Source organism: Ictalurus furcatus, chromosome 16, assembly GCF_023375685.1.
Source record: "Ictalurus furcatus strain D&B chromosome 16, Billie_1.0, whole genome shotgun sequence".
Classification (NCBI taxonomy): Eukaryota; Metazoa; Chordata; class Actinopteri; order Siluriformes; family Ictaluridae; genus Ictalurus; species Ictalurus furcatus.
In genome coordinates, this window is record NC_071270.1 from 15,032,004 (window position 1) to 15,057,551 (window position 25,548).

Genomic DNA, 25,548 nt, shown 5'->3' on the forward strand with positions numbered 1-25,548 from the left:
CACTGGACACCCCTATGGTGGTTAAAAGAATAATGCCCTGTGCAGTATATTTATAACTGCAGGCCAATAGGAAATAAATGACTGATGTAAGCAATGTCAAATAAAGGAATTCTTGTTTTTATTCTATAGTGGACATGAACTAGTAATAGTTTTAAACACCCAAAATCCTGTAATTATTGATTGTGACCAGAACACACTCATTCTTCAGAAAAACTATTGACATTGGAGTATGTTTTTTGTAATGATGTGTTAATTGTTCTGACAAAATTCTAAATCTAAGCCTCAGATGATTGTAGTTTGTGCTTCACCTGTTGGGGAAGGGAGGATTGCTAGGGCGAGGCAGAACAACACCAATAACAGCAGCTTTTCCATCATTGTAACCTGAACGAAAAAGGTGAACACAACACCTATTAGAATTAAATTCAGTTGGAGCAATCCACGTTGTTATAGCCGTTTAAGCCATGCAAATCATTCAAAGGGCGATCAGCATGAAGCAGACAGTCATGATGACCCATGACCCTATTACTACACTCTCTAGTTCAGGACTCGTTTGGTGATTTCCCTACTCAAGCACACCTGGTAGTGATGAAACAGAGATACAGAGATGTTTGCTATAGTATATTGGGAGACATGTTATTCAAGATGACAAACCTATGTCACCTTTACTTTAAAGGAATCACAAATATTTAATGTTGGTATTAAACAACAGCTGTTAAGTAATACTGTTCATTTTAGTTCATTTAGATTATTAGATGATCAAATTTTAAATTAATGAAGCAATGAATCATTATCCTAGCAAACATTTTTAATACATAAATGTAGAACATTAAATTAGTATATTAGACTTTTTGTTTAAATAATTGTTTTAAAATTGTTATTAATGAAAAGAAAAACAGTTGCAGTCTAAGATTCTTTTGACTTCTTCTGAAATATAAATATTTTGAAATATTGTGAAATAGTGTGATGAATTTAGATTTTTCTAGCCACTCTTGATTGTTGTAGTGTTAGCATTTAGTTCCACTTTCTTTCTTTATATTCGGAATCATTTAATAACGTTATGGGAACGTGTTATTCTATTGTCTTTTACAAATATAGTATGTAATATTAAATATATATTAATATATTAGTATGATATTTGTTGTAAACAGGAACCTGACCGTGGTCACATGACCCTAACTAAAGTCACATGATTTGAGCAGGGTTTGGTGATAAAATGGCTGCGTTCTTGCAGTGGAGACGATTCGTGTTTTTTGATAAAGAAACGGTGAAAGATCCGAGCGAGAATGGAGCAAACTTTGCTTTACCGGTTGGTATATCAGCTTGTGATGCAGGGCGGGGACATGTTGTTCTCGGAGATATCCTTTAATGCCATGTTGTTGTTTGTTGTTGTGCTGGTTAGCTTCCTGAGGCTAGCTAATGTCCTGTAGCAGGACCAGTAAATGTTCACGTTTAATCTATGACATCTACTCTTTCTGAACGATTACACCGAATCACACTCAGTTTGTATGGTTAGCAAAAATTTCCCTGGTCTTAACCCTGAAAGTGATCTGCGAGCTAGTGTAAACACTGCAGCTAAATACATGTCGTTTATAAACAGTTAACTGTGTCCATTGAAAATTTTCTTAACTCATTTGGTGTACATATGGATGGTCAAATTTGGTTTTTATCGAGATCGTTGCAGTTGACCTCCTTCCAGGCTTATAAACTGCGGGTAACACACCTGTACCAGCTGAAGCAACACAGCATCCTGGTGTCAGTGGGTCAGGACGAACATGGCATTAACCCACTGGTAAATCCTGTACTTGTGTCACGGAAAGGTTGGAGATCTGCAGGAATATTTTGTTTACTCTTTGTTTAAGAGATGCATGTCCATGTTGTGTCTGTCTGTGTACACCATGTGCATCAGGTGAAGGTGTGGAACACGGATAAGAGAGACAGCGGTAGTCCTCTGTGTACTCGTATATTTCCAGCCATTCCTGGAAACAAACCTACAGAAGTGTCCTGTCTCAGTGTACACGAGAACCTCAACTTCATGGCCATCGGTACAGTCTTTCTCTCACCCATTTTTTCTTTCAGGAACATTACTGATCATGTCGGTGTCTGCTTTACTGGAGTCAGGCACGGCAGAGTGATTTGGGATGTTTAAACTCTGTGTATTCTTTTTTTTTTTTTTTTTTACGGGTCACTTTATTAGAAACCCGCACCTTTTGTTAATCCACTTTATAGGTTTACAATTAGACACTATAGATTGTCTTTTTTTTCTATACACGGTGTATTAATTGTTCTGTAAGTCATCAGTGTTAGTTTCTTATAACAGAACTGATGTTGGGTATTGGATATAGGCTATTGGTAGGTTATTTAAATTTTTAAATGTACAGTACTGTGCAAAAGTTTTAGGCACTTGCAAAGAACTGCTGTAGAACAGGGGTTCCCAAACCTTTCCAGGGCAAGGCCCCTCAAATGGCATTAACATTTGACCAAGGCCCCCCTTTTGCAAGATGTCTTTAAAACACATTAAAAATACAGACTTCTGAGTCTATCCCCCTTTCTTTATTAATAACATCTTTCATCTTTATATTACATTAGGAATTGTGTGTGTGTGTGTGTGTGTGGTTGACTGAGAGTGAGAAAGAGAAAACATACTAGTGGGAGGGATGGGCACACCAAATTGTTGAGGCGCCCCCTGGCGGCCCCCCCTTTGAAAACCACTGCTGTAGCGCAAAGATGCCTTCAAAAATAATGGAATTAAAATTTTCTCCATTAAAAAAAAAAATACTATAAAGAGCAGTAAACTGTAATAAATGAAACAAAGTCAATATTTGGTGTGATGACCTTTTTACTTTAAAAAAAAAAAGTCTCTGGTAGAATTAGTGTAGTGTTATAAGGAAATGAGCTGTAACTTGGCTGTAACCAGCCATGGTTCTTCTGGAGACTTTGACTGTCACACTTGCTTCTTATTTCTGCAGAAAAATCCAGCAGCTTTGATTGTTTTTTTTTTTTTCCTTTCATATTAGCATTTTTCTGAAAAAAAAATGCTAATATGCTGCTTTCTTTACTGACATACAAACGTTTTTCTGTAACATTTAATTTTGTGCTAGAAATCTAATATTTGGGAATCTAAAATGTTTTTGTACTGACTCGATAATGTAGAAGTCATAAAATAAAAAATCTATAACAAAGTTTGTACTTAAAACTTTGTGTACTTTGCACAGTACTGTGTATTTTGTAGACATTAAATACATTAAAAATATCATTTTATTTTTTGTTTACCCCCAAATGTAACACTGCTGTATTGCTGGCAGTTTGTTTGCAAACTAATTATTGTAGAAATGCCTTTGAGAATCATGTTTTTTTCCCCATATCTATTTACCCCTACACAGCAGCAATTACAGTAATTTACCTACACAGTTAATCTATATAATAGGTTTGCCTGATGCAGTGGCCAGTAAATGTCACTACAACGTAATAGTAAAAACGGCCATTGTAAGTGTATATCTTACACATTACAAAGCAAATAAAAATGAAGTTAAATGTAAAGATATAATATGAAAACCTTGATTGTTTAAATGTGATTTTGGTTTTCAGGCTTTACAGACGGCAGTGTAGTTTTGACTAAAGGTGACATCACCAGAGACAGACACAGTAAGACCCTCACCCTGCATGAGGGAAGCTGTCCTGTCACAGGTCTGGCTTTCCGTCAAGCAGGAAAAGTCACCCACTTGTTTGTGGCTACTCTTGAGAAAGTACAGGTATGTTTTAGTTGTTCGATTGAGTACATTTCTTGTCCCTATTCCCTTCATTTATCTTGGTTTGGTTTGTGCACTGTTAATTGAAATGTTGAGAGAATTTATTTTACTCAATATTGTCTGCCTTGGTTTGTTGTGTTGTCAGTGTTACACGTTGTCTATGAAGGAGTATCCTCGTGTGGAGCTGGACATCCACGGCTGTGCTTTGCGCTGCTCTGCCCTCACGGACCCCTCTCAGGACTCGCAGTTCATTGTAGCAGGAGATGACTGTGTGTATCTGTATCAACCTGATGAAAGAGGACCCTGCTTTGCCTTTGATGGACATAAAATCCTGGCTCACTGGCACCGGGGTTACTTGCTGTTGATTTCCCGAGACATCAAGTCACCTAACAAGTAGGAGTCACATATAATTAATATATATATATATATATATATATATATATATATATATATATATATATATATATATATATATACACACACATGTACACATATATACATATACACACACATTATATATATATACACACACACATGTACACATATATACATATACACACACATTATATATATATATATATATATACACACACACATGTACACATATATACATATACACACACATTATATATATATATATATATATATATATATATGTGTATATATATATGTATATGTGTGTGTGTGTGTATATATTATATGTATATATGTGTGTGTGTGTATATATTATATGTATATATATGTGTGTGTGTGTATATATTATATGTATATATGTGTGTGTGTGTGTGTGTGTGTGTGTGTGTGTGTGTGTGTATCTATCCATCCCTCCATCCATTCCCCCCCCCCCCCCCGAGGTTGACCGATAGTGGATTTTACCGATAACTGGACTTGACCTGCCGATAACCGATTAATCAACTGATAGCTTTTAAAATTGATACTGAATGAAAACATAACATTCAAAGTAAAATATTGCTGAACTTTATTACAAAAATAAACAGTACTGACTGTGCCATGAAAATGTACTGTACTTAATAATATATTTGCAAATATTAGCTATTAATAAACATGGATATACATACAAAAAATTAACACTCCAAATAACAAAATAGTACAGACATCCAAAATGAATAAACACTTCAAATAACACAACAAAATTTGTGAGTGATCGTTTTTATTTCACATCCTGAAGCTGTTCTCGTACTGTATAATGACGGCGGACCCTTTTCAGCTCCTGCAACCGGGAAAAACTATCAATGGGAATTTTTGCAGATAACTGATAGTTCCAGTAATCGGTTATCGTTGCTGATTAATCGAAAAAACCAATCACTCGGTCGACCTCTAATACCATCTTCTTTTTTTTCTTTTTTTTTCTCCATCACTTTACCATCCATTTCAATTTTGGAAACTTCTTGTTTGTAGTAATCCCATATATTGACTCATGCAGTGAACAGATTGAAAAGCACTGAAATGTTCTTCCCCTGGTTGGAGCATAGTTACTACATAATAGTAGATTTCTATACCTTAAATTTTGTTAACGCTCTGGTGCAGGCCTGACTTTGGGTCTAGACAGTTGACTCCATCAGAAAAGCAGGTCTTGACGATTTATGACCTGGACAACAAGTTCATTGCCTACAGCGCAGCTTTTGATGACATCATAGACGTCCTGGCAGAGTGGGGCTCGTTTTATGTCCTGACAAGAGATGGAAAGATGTTTATGCTGCAGGAGAAGGACACCCAGACTAAGCTTGAGGTGTGCTTATTGTTTACTTGCTCTGCTTTATCCTGTTAATTTATTGTGTCTTGTTTCAAATCCTATGTATGAATACATAAATACAATGAATAGTATTTACTTCAGTAAATTCCAATTGCATGACGATCAGTAACTTTTGCTGTGGTAAGATGCAAGTTCATAAGAAACTGCTCAATTAAACCAGTGATACTAATTAAATATTGCATTCTCTTCCTTGTAGATGCTGTTTAAGAAGAACCTGTTTGTGATGGCGATTAACCTTGCAAAAAGCCAGCATCTGGATAATGACGGTCTTTCTGAGATATTTAGACAGTATGGAGACCATCTGTACATCAAAGGGGACCATGATGGCGCTATCCAACAGTATATTCGGTAAGAGTTCTCCTTATTCAGAACTGTTGTAATTTCTAAATTGACTGTGGTTACTTGCGGTTAATTAGACTTCAGGTATGAGTAAACACAACCACAATTGCTTCTTTTTTTTCTAGAACCATTGGGAAACTGGAACCCTCATATGTCATCCGTAAGTTCCTGGATGCACAGAGAATACACAACCTTACTGCATACCTGCAGGCCCTCCACAGGCAATCCCTGGCCAATGCAGATCACACCACGCTGCTCCTCAACTGCTACACCAAACTGAAGGACAGCTCCAAGCTGGAAGAGTTCATTAAGGTTTGTCAAAACACAGTTCATGTTTGTCTGGAGGAAACTGTAGCATGGAAACCCAAAAATGAACCAGTTAGTAATTTTTGGAGCCTAGAATTTTTGGAGTATCTCAATTATACTCGATTCTGATTGGCTGGAAGGTGTGTGTTCAATACCGTTGAATACACAGACTGGACTGAATAAACATCCAGTCTGTTTAATCACCATTTAAAATTAATGTACTGTTCAAATTTGATGATTTAAAATGATTTTATTGATTTGGCTGGTGTTTTGGGTGCATACCATTGGTGGAAAATGCTATGTGACTGATTATTTGATAGAACAGACACAGAGGATTGCGTAGCAGCTGTGGAATGGAAATTTAAAAAAAAAAAAAAAAATTTACTTATTGGTATATGTTTAATTGCTTAATCTTTTGAGCAAGGTAAGACTGATCACTATTTTCATTTCTCTGTGCCCTCCAGAGCAGTGAGAGCGAGGTGCATTTTGATGTAGAGATAGCCATCAAGGTGCTGCGCCAGGCTGGGTACCATAGCCACGCTGTGTTCCTGGCGGAGAAACACTCCCACCATGAGTGGTACCTGAAGATTCAGCTGGAGGATTTAAAGGTAAGAGAGCTCCCAGAACGCTACCTATCTTCAACACTGTGGAGGTGACTTGAATAATCGACCAGAGCGCTTTTCTTTGACCTTAGACGTATACGATATGGCCAAAAGTACGTGGACACCTGACCATCACACCCATGTGTTGGTGTTCCCACAACTGTTGGCAGCTGTTGCGGGTTTACTAAACCTGGAATTGGATATTCAAAAAGCACATATGGGTGTGATTGTCAAGTCCACCCAGTAGTTAGGAAGAAATCATAGTCAAATACAGCTGATTTCATGAATATTATATAATGAAATCATTAAATATTACACAATAGATTTTTAAATGTTTGAAATTGTTAGCAATTTTGAAACATTATTGTCAAACATATCTTTAATCATTTAAAAACTAGTCCCATGTAATTTATGTAAGTTTGTTTCATGTTCTTGCTGTGTACAGAACTACCAGGAGGCTCTGCGCTATATTGGGCGGCTGCCGTTTGAGCAAGCCGAGACTAATATGAAGCACTATGGGAAAACTCTGATGCACCATGTTCCCGAGAGCACCACTGTGCTGCTCAAGAGGCTTTGTACCAATTACCAACCCATCCAGGACTCCACTGACCGGGACAGTGTGGACAGATTAGCCGAGAACAAGGTGATTCCAGGGTCTTTGTCCTCTTTCATCTTGAGACTTTAGTAGCTCAGTGGGTCAGTGCTCTGTACTGAGAACATTACTCAGTCATATTCAAGTTATGGCAGTAAGGGATGTTTATGAGGTACTTGCAGATATCGCATTAAGAAATGAGATTCTAAGAGATATTTAGGAATTACAGAAAAATTAATCGGCGATCATAGGGTGATCAGTCTTTTTGTTGTAAATGATTGCAGCCCAGATTAATGTTAAGAGTATAATATAATATAACTACTCAAATGTTACGGACATCAGGCAGATGTCCATCATTTTAAATCCATATTTTAAAGTCATCTACATCATATGTGTGTCACATATGTGTAACATTAACGGAAATTTTTCTTATTTTATTAAAATTGCAATATAATGAGTCTGAATTGACGCTACTGAGCTTTAGAATAGGAACTTTCTTTAAGAAAACCCATTAGTATGATGGACATTTTCAACCTATTTTAATTAAATTAGTTAATACTGGTTGATGTTTGTTTTTCCTTCCTCAATTGTTGTCCTTTAGAAAAATAAAAACCTAATAAAATTGCACACCCAAATGTTGTCATGGACCTGACCTTGAGCAACCCACAATTTAAGCAGTATTTGTTAATTGTGTGGCCCGTGTGCCAAAGAAATAAATTGGTCTTACTCATACTCTCACCATATTCCTGTTTCCTAGGCCAGTTCAGAAGAATTTATCCCTATCTTTGCTAATAATCCACGAGAGCTACGAGCATTCCTTGAGCACATGATTACGGTGGAACCAGATTCACCACAAGGTGTGTATGATACACTGCTTGAGCTGCGACTGCAGGACTGGGCCCATGAACAGGATCCTGAGGTAAACGCAATACATCACTGATCTACAGATTTGATATTTACCTGATTACAGAACTCTGAAGACAACCTGTTACTGTATAATGATGTGAATCATTTTAAATGGTACAGAATTTAAGATAAATTAGAAAATGAAGTATACAAACATGTAAAAAGCCAGGTTTTTAAGACGTTTCTCATAACACCCTTCCTTTATTCTCATCCAGAAAAAGACAACCCTGCAGAGGGCAGCATTGTTGCTGCTGAGGAGTGAAAACACAGTGTTTGATAAAGCCCTGGTGCTCTGCCAAATGCACAACTTCAAAGAGGGAGTGCTCTATCTGTATGAGAAGGGCAAACTGTAAGTAACACTTTTGTAGTAGTGATTCTTCTGTTGGGAGCAAATATGGCAGGAATGGTTAGCAATTTCTTATCAGTCCTTATAAATGAAGCATTTTTGTTATTTTGTAATTGTGCTTCACCATATAACTTTGTAACTTGGTCACTCTTCACATAGACAAACCGAATAGACGGTTAGTAGTATCTGTGTTTAGAATTCGAATGTCTTTCTGTAGGTACCAGCAGATCATGCATTACCACATGCAGAATGAGGAGTACTCTAAAGTGGTGGAGGCGTGTAAGCGCTACGGTAATCAGGAAGTTTGTTTGTGGGAACAGGCCTTGGGCTACTTTGCACGCAAAGAAGAAGACTGCAAGGCTTACATTAGCGAGGTGCTACAACACATAGATCAGAATAACCTTATGCCACCACTGCTAGGTAAGTTTCCCATAAGCAGGTGCATTGTACTTTTGTCATCTGGTTTTCACAACCCTAGGTGTTGCATCCAATTTGCAGCCTGAGGTTTTTTTTAAAGATGTTTTGCTGAATTGGGTTGTAAGTTATGCCATGCTAGAACATCCTGTAGTAGTTTCAGCCCAGGCTCATTGTACAGTTGTAAATGTGGCACTTAATTCATTGCATTAAATTTGGTAATGATTCAATGAAATCAGGGTCTTTAGGATGCATACATGCTGTTTAAAGGCTCACAAATCAGATTTTACTGTGTACCTGCTTCATATACAGTCATGGGGAGGGGGATGTACGCCCTCCTTCAAGTCTGTTTTTATTTATCAGGGCTTGTGTAATCGATACACCCTTCCTACTTCCACATTCATTAAGAGAGTAATTAGAAGCCAGTTGTTAGTAATGAAATGCACAAGGTTAGTCAATCAAGACGTCTGACTAACTAGAAAAGCAGAACTTTTTGCCGGTTTGGTGTACTAGAGCACTGGTGTGGACATCAGCCATGAGCTCAGAGAAGCAATTGTTGTTGCTCATCAATCTGTGAAGGGTTATAAGGCCATCTCCAAGCAATTGAAATTCAACATCTGCAGTGAGAGATTGTTTACAAATGGACAGCCTTCAAGACTTCCCATGAGTTTTCCTAGGAATGGGTGTCTCAGCAAATTCAGTCCAAGGTCAGACCTTTTAATGCTCAGAGATATAAAGAAAAACCCAAGAGCTACATCATGTGACCTACAGACTTCTGTAAGAACATTAAATGCCTATGTTCGTGACAGCACTATCAGAAAAAGACAAATATAAAAACAAATATGGCTTTCATGGAAGGGTGGCTAGGAAAATCCCCTTCTCTCCAAAAAGAATATGGCAGAACGACTTTGGGTTTGCCCAAGTCGTGATCGTATCCTTCGTTAAGACCAAGGTGGAAAAGTTTGGTCATCGTGCACAGCGAAAACCCAATCACAGCATATTACCACAAACACCTGGTGAAGGGGTGAATATTTGGGTTTGTTCTGCAGCCACAGTTCCTGGGACAACATTGAACTTCACTTTATACCAGATTTCGTGAGACAAACACGAGGCCATCTGTCCAGCAACTTAAGCTAGGCTGAAACTGGGTCATGCGGCAGGACAGTGATCCCAAGCACACCAGCAAATCAACATCTGAATGGCTAAAGAAGATAAAATTCAAGTACAAAGTTCAGACCTCAACCCCTTTTCTTCATATCAAAGATGTTTGAGGGCAGTCATTTATGCAGAGCTCTTAAGATCCTGCCACAGAATCTCAATGTTCTAAAGAAGAGTGGGGAAAAAAGTTCTCCAAAATGACGTGAGGCTGATAAACTCCTAGATGTTTACTTCATGTAAATGATGCTATGTTGCTAAATTTTAGTGTGTACTTATTTTTCGTACCTGGTTTCTGTTAGAATCAAAGGATGGTGCACCCCGCCCGCCGCTTTTATCTGTGCAAATTCTATTAAATGTATGATTCCGAACACATGATTTAAAAAATAAACAAATAAATTCCCTTCCTTTGTTGCAGTGGTACAGACACTCGCCCATAACTCCACCGCAACACTGTCAGTGATTAAAGATTATCTGATTAACAAACTGCAAAGGGAGAGCAAGCAGATTGAAGAAGATGAGAGGAAAATTCAGCAGTACCGTGAGGAGACTGCACACCTGCGCTCTGAGATCCAGGAACTCAGCACCAGGTAACACTACTAAGGAGGCTTAGTCACCTCTAATAATGACATGTGTTCTGTTGTTTAGCTACATTTGTTGGGTATAAAAGTATACTTTTTATAATAGAGATACAAATAATTTCTTCATGCAGGACTGACTAAACATTGTGTCTTCCTTCCATGACTGTTTGTAAAATGTTTAGTATTAAATATTTTCATCCTGTCCCTTTTTCTTTTTTCCTCACAGTGCAAAGATTTTCCAGAAGACAAAGTGCAGCATGTGTAACAGCCCTCTAGAGTTGCCATCAGTGCATTTCCTTTGTGGTCACTCTTTCCATCAGCACTGCTTCGAGAGCTACGCAGAGAGTGAGGCTGAGTGCCCAACATGCACTCCTGAAAACAGGAAGGTGATGGACATGTTACGGGCACAAGAGCAGAAACGAGACCTACATGATCACTTTAATAGACAGGTACAGTGAATAAACATGTATGCAACAAATGATCAATACATCATGCAACATTTTCCTAATCCTGTGTGGAAGTGGCTTTCAGAAATAAACAGGTTTTCCTACTTTTTATTTACAGTTGAGGAGTTCTAATGACGGTTTCTCAGTGGTGGCGGATTACTTTGGCCGTGGGGTTTTCAATAAACTGACTCTGATAACGGATCCTCCTGGAGGCAAGCCTGGGTCTGGGGGTTTAGAAGCTGATCTACAGAGAGACCTACTCATTCATACCAAAAGAAATGCCTGAAAATCACATTAAATATCAAAATGGAATATTATGGTCATTTTTATTTTTTTTTGTCAGTTATTAGTTATTACCACATTCTATGCTGCACTTCTTATTCTAGGTTAATGGTCCTGTTTTGCAGATGGAAATTCAGGCCCAAACTAATGCAGGCCAACTCTAATAGTCAATTTAATATAGCTTATGAAAAAAATATCAATTGAAAATACAGCTGCTTGTTCCCCCACACTGGGGTAAGCAAACTTTTTATGTCTGTAAATGCACTGTGAATAACACTTATGAATGTGTTGCTTTTCTAGTATGCTTTTCATTTGCAGTGTACGATGATTAATACACATTTGGTATGTAGTCTGTGAATTTGTTGATGCTCATAATTACAAACTGCCATTCAGCAGCCACTGTTTCCACTCAGCTTAATGATTTAGATGTTCAAATTTCTGGCATTAAATAAAAGGCAGTGAAGCACACATTGTTGAAATCTGCAGTTATTTGTCATGCTCGCAAAACTGGAGTTAACTCTGGTATTTATTTCTGTAATACATAATGCATCAGTTTAAATAAAAGCCTGTAGTCATACTATGGTTACATACAACTTTACTGTACTGCTATACTGAACAGTACATCATGTCACTTATGAATGAGTCAACTCTTTGAAACAACTCTTTTTGCAACATATACATTACAGCATGGTGACTTTTTTTTTTTTTCCTTCACATATTCCAGCTTGTTACAAAGTTGGGGTCAGAGATGATCCAGTGCCCCTGGAGTAGAGAGGGTTAAGGGCCTTGCTCAAGGGACCAATAGTGGCAGCTTGTAGGTGATGAGATTTGCACCCCCGATCTTCTGATCAGTAACCAGAACCTTAACTGTTGAGCCACCACTGTCCACAGGTGAACAGTGGGAGTCAGCTTGCATATCTGAAGAGCTACAATAGATGTGTTCATGCTTTCTGAAGACAATTTTGGCAATATTGTCTGTTTATCGGTGAAAATCAAGCACTGTTGATTCTCTAATGCAGTTGATCATATACAGTGCAATAAAAGTGCATCCAGTGAATCGTATACATTTCACTTATTTGGGACAGAATAACGATTTAGAGACAGTTCTAGTGAGATGTATTCCTATGTAGTGGATTGGAGGGAGAGGGGAAAAAAGGAGGTTAAATTTATAATATAGTATAAGGTAATATAATGCAATGTGTGACACTGTTTTTACATTTATTTAAATCGTTTTTATAACAAAGGCGATGCAAGGTATAATATAAGGTTAATCAGAATGTAGAGTACTATTTTACTGATGAATTTATGTAACAGATGCATGAGTTTACTGCAAAAGAAAAGTAGATCAGGATTTATTATATAAGGTGTAATTAGCCCCTGTTATTAACCGGATATTTAGTTATTTTCAGTGGAACTGTCATAAATGTATTTTATGGCAATGTTATTAACATTGTTTAACGGTAGATTATGCCTTAAATGATTAGGCATAAATATTCCACAGTCTAAATATAATAAGATGAAATCCCACAGCTCTCATGACTCACTATTGTTCACCCTGTTAGCTGAAGAATTTAATTTACTTTGTGTGTGGGGAGATTGGCAGTCTGTCTGCCTACAGGGCATATGATCAGGCAGATTAAGACCATCCTCATCAGGTATCAAGAACTTTTCCAGTACATCACATGGTAAGCTGTGTGAACGTTTCTACACAGTCCCACACAAACCACAGACACTCTCACTGCTACCTTAGATCCTGGAACATTACTTAAAAATAAACATTAAAAAAACCCAATTTTTCTTTAATCTAATAAAAATCACACACACAATATATATATATATATATATATATATATATATATATATATATATATATATATATATATATATATATATAGCTCTCCCTTCAGATACACACCACAGACCACTGAATTGTCTCTGTCCAATCTTTTGTTACTCATAATAAGGTGTGGAAGTTCCTCAGCTGGATGGTCTGTGCTTGCAAACTCCTAGGTTTGTTTAATTCTCTGGCCTTTTCTGTGCTCCTCTCTGAAATGTCAAATTTCTCTGATCCCAAAGTGTGCTGCCCACACAACCTCAGAAACAATAGATGTATGCAAAGGTTTAGTGTCTGTCACAGGTTTACAGTGACAAATCTGTTATAATCATGGTGTGGGAATGGCTCGCTATAGTTTAGAGTGGGTTGTGGTGTAACACCTTTTTGTCTACTGGATCTTACTCATGTCACAAAACCTTTACTACACATTTAAACAATTCAAGATTGGTAGAGTGATCTTTCTCTCTGTCTCATTTCCTCTCGTTCTTTTGTTCTCTCTCTCTTTCTCTGTATCTCTCTTACTCTTGTCCCTCTTTCTTGCTCTCTTACACGTTCACACATATTTTAAAAAAGTTTCTAATGCCACTAAACCCCCCCCCCTCCCCCCACCACCACACACACACTCCTAACCTTAAAAAGAAAACAAGCTGTTCTGTTGAAATGCTGTGGCATCACTACCATGTCTGTCATTTTTATTCAGAACATGTATATAAATATAAAATTCCTATAAAATACATGTATAGTTCCAAATATTTGTTTAAGTTGTGAAATTGACACTTAAAGACATTTTCCCTTCAGACACATGATGCACTGTTGTTTCTTCCTTTATTATTAGATTTTTGTAGGTGAAACCACATGGTGCTGATATCAGCTCACTGTGGCGATGACTACGCTTATAAGTGTCAGTACATAGTGCTGCTCTAGTAGTGCAGGTTTAAAAAAACTTTCACTCCTATCAGAGTGCTCAAGTGTTTATTAGGATTATATTTACAATGCCAGGAGGTGACTTTTTCATTGTGATGCTTCTTCTTTGGACATTTGTTGGTAAGATTTCGTTTTGTTTCGTTCTGCATTTAAAGTTTTGTTTATTTATGTATTTTTCAGAAAATTTCCTTATATACAGGGAAAAGGATTAGCATATGCTGCTAGCATTTAAAATTGTATATTATAATTTTTAATCTTGAAAACACGGGTATATCTGACGTTATTTTGCAGGCAGTGGGGTTGATGGTGAGAGAGTAACAGGAGTGTTACACGGGCGAGTGGAGCTTCGAGGACGCTATGGACACAGTCAAGATGTGCACAGTGTGGAATGGGCTAAATATCCAGATAAACATTCAACAAGGAAATTCTTATATCTGTTTAATAAGTCAAACAATACTACATGCCTAGAGGTCCGCCAAAATATTCATTTTAATTTACAGAATGAGTATTATTTTGTTTAATTTGACAACAGAAGATGAAGGCATTTATGAGGAGAAAACCACATTTAAAAATAAGACCATTAAATATTTTAATGTCACGCTATCCTTGCTGTGTGAGTATCATATTTCACCTGTACTTCTTTTACTGCATATGATTAAGATTCTTGGCAGCTGGCTTGTCTATTATAAACATACTTTTGTATTTTGATTATGTCTTCGGGTCCAACTTCTCCAGTTGCATCACACATCACTGTGTCTTCTTCTCCTGGCTCTCTGACCCTGAAGTGTGAGATCAATGGGAAGTTTAAGCTGCTGCGATGGTTCAGAAATGGCCTTCCACTGCTAGACGACCAGAGATTCTCACTCACTGACAACAAGATGACCATGCAGGTGTCCAACCTGACCAGTTCAGACTGTGGCACATATACCTGTCAAGTTTCAAATGAAAATGGAAAATCAGAGGCGCAAATCGACATCAGCAGTGAGATATTTGTGCATTTGTTATAAACTGCTAAAGATGAATTCATTCCTGGTGTAATAAACTATTAAAATCAAAACATATTCTAAGTCAACAGGTTTTAGGCAATATCTTTTAGGGACCATTTCATCTGATCATTTTATGTTGTTATTATTATTATTATTATTATTATTATTATTATTATTATTATTAGTTGTTGTTGTTGTAATAGCTTAATATAGGTTTTGTCTGCTCATTTTGTTTCTGGAAAACCAAGTATTCTGATACCATTAGTTCATACCTGATAAAATAGTTTGAATAGAAAACACAGTGTTGTGATAATTACCATGTTTTTTGACTTTGTTCATTTATTTATTTTTATAATTTTGTTTCTAGGTACAGTTCCTGACTTTTGTGAAGATTCTCACTCATCAGTCTCCTTGTTTTGTGTTTAATCTACATTTGCAAATATTATGGTAAATAAGAAAGTCATTATAGGAAGATAGAATATGAACATTGAATAAAGTGAAAAATGTAAAAAAAAAAATAATAATAATAATTTAATTTTAAAAAGTGATCTCATTTTAAAAAGTGATCTCATTTTCTTTTGCTTTTCACAGAACCTGTGTACAATGAGAGCACATTTCTTCAGGTAAAAGGATCAACAAACTGTGAAATCAGAGCAGAATATTTTACATGAAACCTAGATGTACATTCTCTTGCTCGCTAAAATTAGATCTGTGAATATGCTCGGTGTCTACATTCCATCAGTAACCTCTGACTGATGCATGTATTGTGCATGTTCTTCAGGAAGAAGTTGCTTACCCAACTGTGGACCCTTTGTAAATTTTCTATCAAGACTTCATAAAGCCAAAAAATTCCTATCAGTCTGATCAGTCTGAAGACTTCCGCTACTCACCTCCGCAGATGTTCCAGAGAACATGCAGCCCTCAGAAACCACGAGTGCCAAAGCTACAGGTGTAAAACATGACCAAATAGTAGACTGATGCATGTGTTGCTTTGTACTGTGTATAGAGTTGAGCTCAGTTCTATCTAACCCCGGCATGTTCCTGTATGCGTTTTATTTGCAGTGTATAGTGATTAATACATGTTTGATATGTAGTCTGTGAATTTGCTGATGCTCATAATTACAAACTGCCATTCAGCAGCCACTGTTGGCACTCAACTTAATGAATACATGTTCAAATTTCTGGCATTAAATAAAAAGAAGTCTCCAAGAACCCCACAATTTCATCACAGGATCTGCTAGTAAGTCTTGCAACTGTTGGTGTCAAAGTGCATGCGTTTACAATCAGAAATAGATTGCACAAATGTGACCTGGGAGGTGTGCTAGGAAAAATGGGTGGTACATGCAAGAAAACCCTCAAACATCTTGCAACTGAAACAATATTGCATGGAAGAGTGATCAAAAACACCAGCAAGCGATATCAGAGACTGGTGGACAATTATGCAAAACGCCTACAAGAGGTTATTTCTGCTTAAGGGTGCAATACTAGCTTCTGAGGCCAAGGGTGCACTTACTTTTTCCACAGAAGTATATCACATCTATTGATATTTTTCTAAATCTAATTTTCCTTGTGGATTTGTTCAAGTGTAAAAATGTTTTACTCACACAGACACACACACACACACACACACACACACACACACACACACACACACACACACAATCTAAAACAATTAGAATATCGTGGAAAAGTTTTTTTTCTGTAATTTACTTCAAAAAGTGGAACTTTTATATATTCTAGATTCATTACACATAAAGTGACATTTTAAAGCCTTTTTTGTTTTAATTTCGATGATTACGGTTTACAGGTCATGGAAATGAAAAATCCAATAACTCTCTCTCTCTCTCTCTCTCTCTCTCTCTCTCTCTCTCTCTCTCTCTCTCTCTATATATATATATATATATATATATATATATATATATATATATATATCTGTCTAAATAAAAGCCTGTACTTTTGTACTAAGTAGTATAGTTTGAATAGTATTCTTTGAAGAGACTCCTTTGGGTGAACAGTGGGAGTCGGCTCACATATCTGAAGAGCCGTAGGAGATGCTTTCATGTTTTTTTTAAAGCAAATTTGGGTATTATTTTCTGTTTATCGGTTAAAATGGAGGATTTAGAGACAGTTCCAGTGAGATATATCCTATGCAGTGGATTGGAGAGGTGCAAAAAAAGGAGTCTCTTATTCAAATCCCATTTGAAATGTAAGCACAGGCACGATAATATAATAATGCAATATGTAGCACGATGGGTTGGGTTTCTTGGATTTCTTTGAATAGATTCGGTAAGAAAGACAATACAAAGTGTAATATACTGTTAATCAGAAAGTAGAGTACGATTGTATTGATGAATTTAAGTGACAGATGCATGACTTCGGTCAACACTGATGGAAAACCGGCATCTGGGAGTCGAAAAAATCGGTGAGCCGAGCCGATTCGCCCAAACTACTCCTCAAGCCAAGTCTCACAGGAAACATCGCGAGATTGGTGTCGCTTGGTAACTGTACATAACACAGCTTACATGGAGAGGTCTGAGCGACAAACGGTAACTTTACTGTACATTTATATAAGGTTTTATACATTGACTTGATCAACCAAGCTGCTCTATGGCGTACAGAGTTCAAATGAATGATTACTGAATATATTTGAAAGCGTTTTAGCCAACTAACTGAGCTGGGGGTTTTTCTGCACACAACTACGGTAGCTATCAATACTGGCTAACTGTTAGGAGCGGGTTTGGTAGCTGGCTAGGTTAGAAAATTTAACACAGACTTGATCTATGGTGCATTCTACATGAGTTGTAGCAGATATTTACTGAAACGGGTATAATGTATTCGTTTGTTAATGTTAGTTCTAGTTAGCTGGCTAGTTTGGCACTAAACTCGTAACGTTAGCGCAGTAAATAAGTAAGGGTCTTATGAGTTTTCTTCAATGGGACATTTAAAAACATGTTTTCAGACTCAGCTCATCGCCAACCAGCCATACGACGAGACTCTGGATATCAACGACTCAGAAGAGGTGGCCAGTTTGTACACACCTACTCCACGGCAAGCAGGTCACCTGAGGCTCTTAATGCTGTACTATTTAAACTGTTTCTAACACTGCTAGATTACAATATGTTATGATTTCAGTCTTTAGGAACACAAGCCGACAGCAGCTGAATACCATGGCCAAAAGTGGCAGTGATGAGTTTGAAGATGGGACTAAGGTAAATGAGTCTGCTGTAAGCTGCAGGAGAAATTTCAGTATGGTACTAATATCAGAGTGAGTGTCATCTGATACTGATTCAATACTGACTTTCTTTTAAAACGCACCTATTATGGTTTTGAAACGTGCCTAATTTTGTTTTAAAGGTCTCATACAATAGATTTACCTGCATTCAAGGTCAAAAAACACTTTAGTGTGCTCATAATTGAAACTGCAGCATTACCTTTTTCCCCAGTGTTTAAAACGACTCGTTAAATGATCCGTTCTATAAAGGATTCAGTTTAAACTCCTCCTCTCAGAGAGCATACTCTGCTCTGATTGCTCAGATGTCCCAGTCTGTTGTGATTGGTCTAAGCGGTAGAAGATGGATGGATGAATGATGTAAATTAGGATGAAGAATGCGTCTCGTTATCCATGACAGTCAGTGCGTTTACATGGACAACAATAATCCACTCTTAACCCGATTAAGACAATACTTTGATTAAGAAACTACCATGTAAACAGCAATTTTTAATTACCTTAATCTGATTAAGTTCATACTCGAAGTAAGCACTAATCGAATTAAGACATGTGGAGTACTCCTATTTTAGTCGCATTATCGACATGTATTACAGACATGTAAACACCTTAATCACATTATTAACGTCGTCTGAGAGTTTTCAACGCATTTTGCGATAGGGCACGTACACACACGGCAGTGCTCAACATTTTACGGCGAACAAGAGAGTATGGCTGTGTCCCAAAACGCATACTTGCCTACTATAGGCCTGTAGTGGGGAAAAATCCATGTATCTTGGCTACTATATAGACGGTAAGTACACGGTTTGGGACGCAGCCCACGGCTTCAAGCAGTCGTCTGTTTGCACGTACAGCATGACAAATAATTAACTGCACTTAAAGTGTTCATAAAAAATTAAATAAAAACACCCAAAACTGTATACGGTGCCATAACGCAGACGAACTTTATGTTGATAAGAGAAATTCTGGAGGGACGTCGGACGGCGTGGCGTGGTGACGTAATGACGTGTGCCGTTAATCTAATTATGTTCTATAACATGTAAAACGGGAACATGAAAGGAGTATTCTAAAAGCTACTTATGTAAACACCTTAATCACATTATTATCTTACTCAGAGTAAGGTCAATAATTAGATTAATGCTGTCCATGTAAACGTAGTCACTGTTAAATCTCTGGCTCTCAGCCTCTCACTGAACAGAGCAGACGTAGAGAGAGGTGAGAGTGCAGCAGGAAAGCAAGACCTCACGCTTGCAGAACAGTACTGATGACATTTGGAAAGTTGCTAAGGTTTGTCCTAAAAGTCGCTAGATTTGTCGCTAGGCACTTTTTTTTTGCAAAGAAAAGTTGCTAACGGGGTCTGAAAAGTCGCTAAGTTGGGAACACTTTTCTGCACTGACAGCTAGATAGAAGGCAGGCTAAGCTCCGCCTCTCCCCAGCAAAAAGAAAATGCAGAGGGAGAGAGAACGTGGGGTTCTTTATTTATGCACATTCTGTTTGAAAAGCAATAAAATACACAGAGTACCCAAATGATGCCCTGTCTGTATTTTTTTCTTGAAAACAATTTGCACCCCCCTTCCAATCTCTCTGTGCCCCCCTGGTTGAGAACCACTGCTCTATAACACACTACATGAATGGTAATATTTGAAAAACCATAATAGGTGCACTTTAATACCCAAGCTCTCTGCAAGCCTTCCGAAAATTAGTTTCTTATGTGTCGTGCGTTCTCGTGCTTGACCTGTCGGTTAACACTGCACACATTCATGGCATACAATGTTTTCGACTAGTATCGTCCCTGGTACAAAGACTCATTATCGGATTGTACCTATATTATAAGCATTCAGTGTGAATGGATAAAATTAACTTGCTTTGAATTCATGCTGAAATTTTACAGCAAAAAAGAAACTTCCACGTGAAGCAAGTGAAAATAATGATGAAGAGGAAGAGGAGGATGATGAGGACGAGGACGATTCTGATGAAACGGAATCGGATGAAGATGACGGGGAGCCAGGTTCAGCTCCAGAAGGGTGAGAACAGATAATGAAACACCATAACCCAGTAACCCCTTGCCTGCCAGCAGTTGAGTTATCTATACTTTAATTTTTTGCTTGAAGGCTTCACAATGCAATAGTTTTGGGCTCTGGGTTACTGATCAGAAGGTTGGGGGTTCAAGCCCCGGCGCTGCCAAGCTGCCACTGTTGGGCTCTTGAGCGAGGCCCTTAACCCTCGCCGCTCCAGGGGCACTGTAACATGGCAGACCCTGCGCTCTGACCGCAACATCCTGACATACTGGGGTATGCAAAGCAACGAATTTCACTGTGCTGTAATATATATTTGACCAATAAATAATGTGTGACTCGTTATCATTGTGGAGTAATGCTGGGCGATATGACAAAAAATATCATATCACGCTACAAGAGGCAAGGCAAGTTTATTTATATAGCACATTTCATACACAATGGTAATTCAAAGTGCTTTACATAAAAATGGTAAAGAAAATATGAAACAATAGAAGAGCAAGAAATAAAAAGTAAGAAATAAGAATTATAAAAATGCATTAAAATGAGCAGGAGTTAAAAAAGATTAAAACAAATGTAAAATTTACAGAGCTAAAATGATATAGGTCAATCAGTAGAGTGCAGCATAGTGTTCAGTCAGTAAATGTGAGGCTAAATAGGTGTGTTTTCAGTCTGGTTTTATATGTGGCTAGAGTTTGAGCACATCTTACTTCTTCTGGAAGCTGGTTCCAGCCACGGGTGGCATAATAGCTAAAAGCTGTCTCACCTTGTTTTCAGTGAACCCTGGGTATTTCTAACTGACCTGATCCTAATGATCTGAGAGGCCTGTTCGGTATATATTCAGTAAGCATGTCTGTAATGTATTAGGTCCTAGGCCATGTAGTGATTTATAAACCAGTAATAGTTCTTTTAAAATCAATTCTGAATGTAATTGGATGCCAGTGTACAGACCTGAGGACTGGAGTAATATGCACAGATTTTTTAGTTCAGGTGAGAATTCTGGCAGCAGCATTCTGAATGAGCTGCAACTGTCTCTAATGGTCTTTTTGGGAAGACCGGTGAAAAGTTCATTGCAGTAATCCACCCTGCTGGTACTGAATGCATGAATAAGTTTCTCTAAGTGTTGACTGGAAATTAAACACCTACATCTTGCTATATTTTTGAGCTGATGGTAGGCTGAGGAGGGTGCATGGTGGTTAGCACGTTCGCCTCACACCTCCAGGGTCGGGGGTTCGATTCCCACCGTGGCCCTGTGTGTGCGGAGTTTGCATGTTCTCCCCGTGCTCCGGGTACTCCGGTTTCCTCCCCCAGTCCAAAGACATGCATGGTAGGCTGATTGGTGTGTCCGTAGTGTATGAATGGGTTTATGAATGTGTATGTGATTGTGTACCCTGCGATGGATTGGCACCCTGTCCAGGGTGTACCCCGCCATGTGCCCGATGCTCCCTGGGATAGGCTCCAGGTTTCCCCGTGACCCTGAAAAGGGTAACGCGGTATAGAAGATGGATGGATGGATGGATGGATGGATGATAGGCTAATTTGATTATTGCTTTCAGTTGACTACTGAAACTTAGATCAGACTCTTAAATGACACCAAGATTCCTGACTTGATTTTTTGTCTTTAGACCCCTGGAGTCAAGGTTCAACTTGAGTCTTTCTTCTGTTTCCAAATACAATGGCTTCTGTTTTGTCTTTGCTTAACTGAAGGAAGTTTTGGCACATCCATCTGTTAATATTATCCAGGCACTGGCACTGGGAGTCTATGGGGTACTAATCATTAGGCGACAGGGCTAAGTAGATCTGAGTGTTGTCTGCATAGCTATGGTATGCAATTTGGTTCCTCTTTATAATTTGGCCTAGTGGGAGCATGTACAGGTTGAACAGCAGTGGTCCAAGGTTTGAGCCTTGTGGGACTCCATACGTTATGGACGTCCACTCAGATTCATAGCTGCATATATCCACATAGAAACCCCTCCCTTCTAGATATGACCTGAACCAGCCAAAGGACTGTTCAAGAGAGCCCTACCCAGTTTTGCAGTCTGTCTAGGAGTATATTGTGGTCGACAGTGTCAAAAGCAGCACTGAGATCCAATAATACCAGCCTGGTTATTTTGCCTGAATCAGTATTTAACCAAATATCATTAATTATCTTTATGAATGCCGTCTGTGTGCTGTGATGCTGCCGGAAACCAGATTGGAAATTGTCCAAATAGCTATTTGAGGATAGAAATCGGTTCAGCTGATTGAAAACAACCCTTTCAATGATCTTGCCTATGAAAGGAAGATTTGATATTGGTCTATAGTTGTTTAAAACCATGTTATGCAGATGACTCTTTTTCAGAAGGGGCTCAAATCAGGTTTTTTGTCAAAATTTACAGGCTTTCAGCTGTTTGCACACAATTGCGGTTTTCAGGGATGTGGCGTGGAGGAATTTACTATGTTTAAGAGATCTTTTTCTAAACACTTAAAAATGTTTTTGAAAAAGGATGTAGGGAGTGTGTCGAGACAGCAGGTTGATTTAACAACAGTTTTGACTTCAATTTCCTCAAAAGTAGATCGCCATTCTAATAAGTCATAAGGGTTTTTTTGCTTGAAAAAAAGAGCAAACTTGTTGCATTTGCAATCAGAGAGCATTTCACAGGGAATCTGGTGGGTTTGTTAATTTCTGTACTGTAGCAAAAATAGTATGTGTGTTGTTGATGTTGCTGTTTATAATTTTTGAGAAGTTGGTTTGTCTAGCCGCTAGACTGGAGTGCCTTCTTCCGCATTGAAAGTATGAAGGCTGTCTTTATAGATGTTATAATGTAGTTCAGGGTTTGTTTTCTGCCACAAGGGTTCAGCTTTCCTGCATTTTCTTTTCATGCGTTGTATAGTACTGCAGTTGTGTTTCTCCAAGGTGCCCTATGCTTACCAGTCATCTTCCTGACCTTTATAGAAGCAATGTCATCAATAGTATTTTAAACTTTTGAGTTAAAATGATCAAAGAGAACATCAAGAGAGTCTGCTGATATACTTGATGTCATAGATATACAGGAGTCACATATAAATCTATATATCAAAGAAAACAAAAAAACTATCAGATAGAGGCACAGCCTTAATAACAATAGAGAAGATGTTTAGACTCTTACTAATGTGCAGATCCAGAGTGTGGCCCCGATTGTGTGTGGGTCCATTCACGTGCTGAGTTAGATCAAAAGTGTCTAAAACAGATATGAGCTCTTTGGCAGGTGCTGTTTCCAGAATTATCTTTATGGATATTCAAAAATTCCCTGCAATAATTAAACAGTCAAATTCAGGTGAAGTTGCTGATAAAAGTTCTGTAAAATCATCAATAAATGTGGAAGCGTATTTTGGCGGCCTATAAATAATTACGAATAAAATCCGTGGAGCACCTTTTATTAAAATACTAAGATACTCAAATCAGGTTTATTGTCAAAATTTACAGGCTTTCAGCTGTTTGCAATTAACAAATCATACAAAAGCGATTGAAATAGTTCAATCATAATCATTTCTACAGTTTCAAAATTATTCAACCCCTTCATGGCAAGCATCTTTATTACTTAATAGAGCTCCCTTTTGCTGTTATGACCCGCTGCAAACTAAAATCTTAGAAATGGCCTCCAGTTCAGTTATATTCTTGGGTTTGCTTGCTTCTTCAAATCCCACCAGAGATTTTCTATGGGGTTCAAGTCAGGTGACTGTGATGGCCCTGTAGAATCTTCCAGGACTTCTTCCGCAAAAAAGCCTCGGTGGAATTGGAGGTATGCTTGGGATCATTGCCCTGTTGGAAGGTCCAATGATGCCCAAGCTTCAGCTTCCTCACAGACGGCATGACTTTTTCTCCTAGGATTTCCTGATACTTCAATGAATCCATCTTGCCTTCCACATGCTGCAGGTTTCCAGTGCCAGAGGATGCAAAGCAGCCCCAGAGCATCACCAAGCCACCACCATGCTTGACTGTATACAGAGTGTTATTTCTTCATTCTTCTTTCTCCAGACATACCACTGATCCATCGTGATGAAAAGTTCCAGTTTTGTTTCATCGCTCCACAGAACAGAATCCCAAAACTTCTGTGGCTTATTTATATGATTTTGAGCGACTTTTCTTGTGCTTTTGGGTCAGTAGTGGTGTACGTCTTGGAGTTCTGGCATGGAAGCCATCTGCGTTTAGTACATGCCTTACTGTGCTCACTGAAACCTCAGTGCCTGATGCAACCAAGTCTTGCTGCAGGTCTTTTGCAGTCACTCAAGGGTTTTTCACAACCTGTCTTCTCAGAAATCTGGATGAAGACGTTGATCGCTTCCTTTTTCTGCCCCGTCCAGGTATTTCATACATTTTCTACCCCTAGCCAGTTCGGGTATTTCATGTGTTCCTTGCTCAAGCACACCTGGTGCAATTAATGAAGCCCTTTATTGTGAGACAGCACCTGTTTTGCATATCTGTGCTGTTGTGAGGGATTCTTTTCAGGGGTTTGAATAATTTTGAAACTGGAGAAATCATTATAAGTTGAATTTGGAGAAACCACTTGAAGCATTCATTGTATTGAATTATTTCAATTGCTTTTGTTTTATTTGTTCATTGCAAACAGCTGAAAGTCTGTAAATTTTGACAATAAGCCTGATTTGCAATGGGGATTGAATAATTTTGATTGCTGTATTCTGTATTCAGACCCTTTATTCAGTACTTTGTAGAACCAATTATAGCCTCAAATCTTTAGTGCATGTACTGATCTCTCTGTGTGTGTGGGGGGGCGCTGTCTGCCTACAGGGCATATGATCCGGCAGATTATGACCACCTTCGTGTCACGTCAGATATCAAAGAACTTTTCCAGTACATAACACGGTAAGTGTGAGAATCTTTCTACACATTCCCACACAAACCACAGACATTCTCACTTCTGACTTATATCTTGAAATGTTGGAACATTACTTACTTATTTAAATACATGTTCAAACATTTTACTATAATCTAATATGAAGATTAATAAATATAAATGGCTTTCTCTTTCAGATACACACCACAGACCATTGAATTGGACCATAAGCTGAAGCCCTTTATTCCTGACTTCATTCC

General features: G+C 38.0%; 2 protein-coding genes and 1 long non-coding RNA gene across 3 annotated transcripts in view; all 3 read left to right on the plus strand.

Moving 5' to 3' along the window:
- Positions 1-1,175: 1,175 nt before the first annotated feature.
- On the plus strand, positions 1,176-11,957 carry vps11 (VPS11 core subunit of CORVET and HOPS complexes). The gene is made up of 16 exons (XM_053645038.1): positions 1,176-1,355; positions 1,641-1,789; positions 1,907-2,042; positions 3,586-3,749; positions 3,892-4,139; positions 5,295-5,496; positions 5,717-5,868; positions 5,985-6,171; positions 6,630-6,773; positions 7,213-7,410; positions 8,117-8,278; positions 8,481-8,614; positions 8,829-9,031; positions 10,599-10,770; positions 10,988-11,210; positions 11,326-11,957. Exons 1-16 carry the CDS (start codon positions 1,214-1,216, stop codon positions 11,491-11,493), a joined length of 2,784 nt encoding a protein of 927 aa, XP_053501013.1. The 5' UTR covers positions 1,176-1,213; the 3' UTR covers positions 11,494-11,957.
- Positions 11,958-14,221: 2,264 nt separating this feature from the next.
- On the plus strand, positions 14,222-16,096 carry LOC128620254 (uncharacterized). The gene is made up of 5 exons (XR_008388103.1): positions 14,222-14,367; positions 14,539-15,228; positions 15,601-15,680; positions 15,825-15,856; positions 16,015-16,096. It is a non-coding gene; the product is annotated as an uncharacterized LOC128620254 (long non-coding RNA).
- Positions 16,097-17,674: 1,578 nt separating this feature from the next.
- The window catches only part of ift46 (intraflagellar transport 46 homolog (Chlamydomonas)), a 14,421-nt gene continuing 6,547 nt past the window's right edge, over positions 17,675-25,548 (plus strand). The window contains exons 1-7 of the mRNA XM_053645059.1: positions 17,675-17,779; positions 18,193-18,289; positions 18,366-18,442; positions 19,912-19,924; positions 20,351-20,483; positions 25,243-25,317; positions 25,486-25,548. The exon at positions 25,486-25,548 is cut by the window's right edge and continues 31 nt beyond it. Of these exons, the coding sequence (XP_053501034.1) occupies positions 17,756-17,779; positions 18,193-18,289; positions 18,366-18,442; positions 19,912-19,924; positions 20,351-20,483; positions 25,243-25,317; positions 25,486-25,548 (482 nt within the window). The 5' untranslated portion in view covers positions 17,675-17,755. The remainder of the gene's footprint in view (positions 17,780-18,192; positions 18,290-18,365; positions 18,443-19,911; positions 19,925-20,350; positions 20,484-25,242; positions 25,318-25,485) is intronic.

What these genes read in the sequence shown, in the direction of transcription:
- vps11 (XM_053645038.1), top strand. Translation starts at nt 1,214, where the DNA reads ATGGCTGCGTTCTTGCAGTGGAGACGATTCGTGTTTTTTGATAAAGAA. An exon ending in CTACTCTTGAGAAAGTACAG is followed by an intron (nt 3,750 to 3,891) that starts GTATGTTTTAGT and finishes TTGTGTTGTCAG; the next exon opens with TGTTACACGTTGTCTATGAA. An exon ending in CCCATGAACAGGATCCTGAG is followed by an intron (nt 8,279 to 8,480) that starts GTAAACGCAATA and finishes ATTCTCATCCAG; the next exon opens with AAAAAGACAACCCTGCAGAG.